The following is a 6,000-nucleotide window of genomic DNA, read 5'->3' as shown; positions in this document are numbered from 1 at the left end:
TCAAAGCAACAGTCCAGATTTCCTTAAAGTGTTGTCAACATTTTGAACTAGCTCCTTTTCATATTCCCACAGCTTTTTGTCCACAAGCAGCTGATCTTTAGTGAGGCTCCCTTGCAGGGGAACTCTGACGTGTACTAGCCGACACACATCAGGTGGTACCCAGAAGGTCTCCCCTAAAGTCTTCAGCACAGAGTGAACAGATGTCTGTACTACATGTCTAGGGTTGACAATCAGTTTGGTAGGGTTGATAACAGCTTCTCTCGAGGGTTCTCTGTAAATATGCTCCAGGATATTGATCCCTGGAATTTCCCTCCATTGTGGCAGTTTAAACTTGCCACTGTCTTCGTAATGGTTTTTAGGGAATATGTGATTCTCGATGACAAAGACTCCTACTCTGGGGTGCTGGTATTGAAGGTTCTCCAGCAGTAGATGCAAATTGGCATGTTGGTAAGGCATCACGATCTCATCAATGTCATGAAGAAGTACGTACTTTGACTGGTACATGTATCTATAGATGCATTCATTCAGAGTGGTCAGCTGCCCATAGTAGTGGAGATCTCCTTTGTGCTGCTCAAACCTCCAGCCTTTGGATGGGTTGAGGAACTGATCAATCGGCCATTCTACTATTTCCAGTATACCCTCTTCCCTGTAGTGAACTAACACTGGTTCCAAGTCCTGACCACAGCTGGTGTTATAGATAACCACTCTCTGCACCCCAAGGAGTTTGTACATCTCCATAGTTTGGACAAACTGCAGGACATTGTTGTAGCCCCCGAAAAGGTTGGAGATGCACACTGTAAAGTTGTATGGAAATATCTTTGCCTCTCTCAGTTCTTTGTTTTGTATGGACAGGAAGTGCTGGTTTTGGTTAGCTTTGATATCTGAATGTATTGATATAGTGACATGTGTCACATTATACATAGATGGACTCTGGCACAGCACATCTGTGGTCACAAAGGGGAATCCAAAATGGTCACTGTGCATCTCCACCTGTGCCACTGAGGCAGGAAAGCAGCCATGTCCATCACAGAAAAAACAATGAAGTGGCTGGAGATCACTTCTTCTGATTATACTAATGATACGGATTGCTCCATCCACTCTGTGGTCTTTGTAGGCAGACACCATTAAATGCTTAGTGTCTTTAATCTGAGTTATTGTTTGATCACTTATGAGAATTTGCCAATGTGTTTTTGCAGGGTATTTGTTTGTATTCAATTTGATATATATGGACCATGTCCAATATAAACATATCACTGCAAAGAATATTAGAAGACCAAACTTAAATTTCAGCATAGTGTAGGCTATGTCCATCAAAATCCAGCTCTGTGATTCCAGACCAGACCTATTGGGGGAGACATCGTTTATTGTTTAGAGCTCAAGTTCTCTTTTTTAAATACAGTAGCTAGCCAATGCAACTTTGTCCTTGTTTTTTTAATTTGCGGACTCGGATGTGAATATTTTAACACTGCAACATCCACATTAAAAAATATATATAATTTTCCAAATTAGGCTTTTTTTCCGTTGGGATGCGCATCAACAGAATGTTTTCACTCTAGTGCAGTAATAATATGAGCGCTTTATTTCCAGATAAAGTTAACTATGAGGAAACACTGGTAATTATAATAACATATTTTAAACGTAATACGGTATTTGTGAGCTACATATGCTTTTTATCAGCGTAGCCTAACATAAATTCGAGGAATCAATGCATTTACAATTCTCTTGATCAAATTAATCAAAACAATCAAACATACAAAAAGTGCCATTTATTAATAATTGTGCAGGCTACATACCTTATTCATTGATGTTTCTTAGCAGGTGTCAAACGCTTTCATATTTCAACGTCTCCACATGGTGGACTCAGCTCGTGATGGGTCGTTCTCGAATGAACGGCTCTTTTTCAATGGATCAAGAACCGAATCGCATCTGTGAAAGAGCCGTTAAATTAGCGCCCTGATTTGCATAGGCTACTGCTTGAATAATCTTCCTTTTTTTGCAAGCGATCTAATAATTATGTCTGGTTAAAATGTATTTGAACTCACATATCACGATCTGACATAATGGTACTACACTTTTTAGGCTTTACATTCGAGATGTGCTATTTTTCATGGTTTTATTATATTTTTAAGCACTCGTCACCAGTGGATCCAGATGACCAGGGCTGACCGTCGTTATCGCACATACATCATCATTTACAGGACTTTTCCATATAGCCTACCTTAAATAATCATTAAAATAACTGGTGACAAGAAGTAGGCATACTACTGGCTTGATGCTGAAAAAGCTTATTGCCTCTAATTGGCAGCTGTAGTGTCGACGGTAGGGAGAAGGGCGATTAAAGGGGATGGGATGTGTGAGGAAAACTGCACTGAACGAAAAGTGCGCAGCTGCGTCTTGACAAAGCGGCATATCCCCGGCGCCACGTGAATGAGAAAATTGCCAACAAAGCTGACACAGCGCGACCACTCTGGAGGGACTCCAGCCTCCCAAGTGCTCATTGCATTGCTATCTGGGAGGTTAGGTACTGAACAAAAAGCCAGTTGGGCGCCAAATTAACAGCTATTTTAGGGGAATGGAGCCAAAAGTCCGGCTCATCAAAAAGACTCGGAATGCCCATCACGACTCAGGGCCGGCCCAAGCAACTAAGACATAAGCGACCGTTTTCAACTAACTGTTGAGAGTTAGAAAAGTAGATTCTTATTGCCAGCAGTAATATTCTTATGCCATTGACAGGAGTAAGATTAAAGTTTAACAGGTTCCTAAACGTAACCACTAACCTTGTTAGCCATCTAGCTAATGTTAGAGTTAGCTACCTAGCCCCCTAGCTAATGTTAGCCACAATAAATTGGCATTCGTAACATATCATACTGTACATTTGTAACATATTGTACAAATTGCAATTCGTAACATATCCGAATTGCAATTTGTAGCATAATCAAATGAAATGGATGATGGACATCAACAATTGAATACATACCATACCAAACATAACATCATCATACCCACTTGAGTGGCCCAGATTGTCTATGTTACATCTACCCCTGAGTCCAGGTTGGTTTTTGTCTTGTTTTGTCAGTCACTGGCAGTTACTCAATTAGCCTATGTCAGCTAACATTTCTTAGATTGGTAAATTAGTCTAACCAGTTATTTAAACTCACAGTAAATATGGTCCAATAACCGACCGGGGCTCGCAAAGCATGTGCCCAGGGGCCCTAACCTCCATGGGGCCCCGATTGATGTTAGTCACTCTCACTCAGATATCATATTAACATGGCATGTCATGGTGAAATGTGTCAAATTGCAGGATTTTTTTTCTCTAAGGTGCCAAGAGGGTGGCCACAAATTATCAAAAAATTTTTAGCTTAGGGCCCCCAAAAGGCTATGGCTGGGTCTGGGTGAACTAACCTGTTTATTGAATGGAATGATATGTTCTATCTATGGTATTGAACTCATTGCATGATAACTTAAGAAGAGATAATACACAGCTGATACACTCATTAAATCCCTCCCCTCACAGCACTACCCATCTTGGTTTGAATAAATGACAGAGCAACTTCCAAGATGGCGTAGCAGTCAGGCGTCTTTGTCTTCATCTTGTCGTGTCCCATGTATATATCTTTTTATATCTTTTTTTCTTTGCATATATTTCTTTAATTTTGGAGTGCGGAACTTACTTGGAAACATGTGTGCTGTGTTCCCGTTATCAACTTCTGTCTGCAATTGCATTTATACATTAATGATTGATTTACTTAAATATATTGTCTGATTGCTGATTTCACCAATAAGCAAATGATTGACAAGGAACAAGGAACGAACCCCGACACTAGCTACTAGCTAGTAGTCAGCTATCCACTGCTAGCGGTCATCAGCTAACCTTTTGCCCGGACAACTCCTGCCAGTCTGCACAGCCCAATTTAATCCAGAGCATATCAGACTTCTTTTTCTCCATATCTCCGGATTCCTACGGCAAGCTCTGAACCTTTTTACCTAGATCAATGCAGCTAGCTAGCTGCTATCCGAGTGGCTACTCCTGGCTAACGTCTCTGTCCCGAAGCAAGCACCAATAAGCCTGGAGCTAGCCTATGCTAGGCCCATCTCCCGGCTAGCTGAAGAGGTCCATCAGCCACTTCTTGGTCTACAATACCTATTTTGCCAATTGGCCTGGACCCCTTTTACTGCCGATACGGAGCCCCGCCGATCCATCACGACTGGACTACCACGACCGGACGTAATCCTCCCGAAGGTGTTTTTCAACAGGCTCCTCCGTCGCGACGTCTCATGAATGCCCATCTGCTAGCCGCGACCCGCTAGCTGTCTAGAGCATATCGGACTGTTAGCTGAAGAGGATCATCAGCCAATTTCTTGGGCTACTATACCTATTTTGCCAATTGGCCTGGACCCTGTTACTACACAGAGCCCTGCAGATCCATCACGACTGGTCTGCCGACGTAAAGGCACGAGGGGGCTACAACAGTCTCTTCCGTCGCGACGTCCCTCTAAGGCCCTTCTGCTAGCCTGCTAGCCCCGACCCGCTAGCTGTGTGAATTGCCATGTCTGCAGCCCGCCTAGCTACTCACTGGACTCTATGATCACTCGTCTACGCATGCCTCTCCCTAATGTCAATATGCCTTGTCCATTGCTGTTTTGGTTAGTGATTATTGTCTTATTCACTGTAGAGCCTCCAGCCCTGCTCAATATGCCTTATCTAATCCTTTTGTTCCACCTCCCACACATATGGTGACCTCACCTGGTTTAAATGGTGTCTCTAGAGTCAATACCTCTCTCATCGTCACTCAATGCCTAGATTTACCTCCACTGTATTCACATCCTACCATACCTTTGTCTGTACATTATGCCTTGAATCTATTCTACTGCCCCCAGAAACCTGCTCCTTTTACTCTCTCTTCCGAATGTACTAGACGACCAGTTCTTATAGCCTTTAGCTGTACCCTTATCCTACTCCTCCTCTGTTCCTCTTGTGATGTAGAGGTTAATCCAGGCCTTGCAGTGCCTAGCTCCACTCCCATTCCCCAGGTGCTCTCATTTGTTGATTTCTGTAACCGTAAAAGCCTTGGTTTCATGCATGTTAATATTAGAAGCCTCCTCTCTAAGTTTGTTTTATTCACTGCTTTCGCACACTCTGCCAACCCGGATGTCCTAGCCGTGTCTGAATCCTGGCTTTGGAAGGCTAACAAAAACCCTGAAATGTCCTTCCCTAACTATAACATTATCCGACAAGATAGAACTGCCAAAGGGGGCAGAGTTGCATTCTAATGCAGAGATAGCCTGCAGTGTTTTGTCATACTATCCAGGTCTGTGCCCAAACAATTCGAGCTTCTACTTTTAAAAATCCACCTTTCCAGAAACAAGTCTCTCACCGTTTCCGCTTGTTATAGACCCCCTTCAGCCCCCAGGTGTGCCCTGAACACCATATGTGAATTGATTGCCCCCCATCTCTCTTCAGAGTTCGTACTGTTAGGTTATCTAAACTGGGATATGCTCAACACCCCGGCTGTCCTGCAATCTAAACTTGATGCCCTCAATTTCACACAAATTACCAGTGAACCTACCAGGTACAACCCCAAATCCGTGAACACGGGCACCCTCATAGATCTCATCCTAAACAACCTGCACTCCAAATACACCTCTGCTGTTTTCAACCAGGATCTCAGCGATCACTGCCTCATTGCCTGCGTGCGTAATGGTTCTGCAGTCAAACGACCACCCCTCATCACTATTCTAAAACACTTCAGTGAGCAGGCTTTCTAATCGACCTGGCCCGGGTATCCTGGAAGGGTATTGACCTCTTTCCGTTAGTAAAGGATGCCTGGTTTTTCTTTAAAAGTGCTTTCCTCACTCACCATCTTAAATAAGCATGCCCAATTTAAAAAAAAATGGAACCAGGAACAAATATAGCGCCTGGTTCACTCAAGACCTGACTGCCCTTGACCAGCACAAAAATATCCTGTGGTGTACTGCATTTGCATCGAATAGCCCCCG

General features: G+C 43.2%; 1 protein-coding gene across 1 annotated transcript in view; it reads right to left on the bottom strand.

Annotated features, from left to right (window-relative positions):
* Positions 1 to 6,000, bottom strand: part of LOC135513621 (uncharacterized) — a 52,762-nt gene continuing 46,762 nt past the window's right edge. The window contains exon 4 of the mRNA XM_064936497.1: positions 1 to 1,165. Within this exon, the coding sequence (XP_064792569.1) occupies positions 1 to 1,165 (1,165 nt within the window). The remainder of the gene's footprint in view (positions 1,166 to 6,000) is intronic.

Source organism: Oncorhynchus masou, chromosome 25 (genome assembly GCF_036934945.1).
Source record: "Oncorhynchus masou masou isolate Uvic2021 chromosome 25, UVic_Omas_1.1, whole genome shotgun sequence".
Classification (NCBI taxonomy): domain Eukaryota; kingdom Metazoa; phylum Chordata; class Actinopteri; order Salmoniformes; family Salmonidae; genus Oncorhynchus; species Oncorhynchus masou.
The sequence above is the reverse complement of the archived record's forward strand: the minus strand, read 5'-3'. Positions and strand labels throughout refer to the sequence as shown.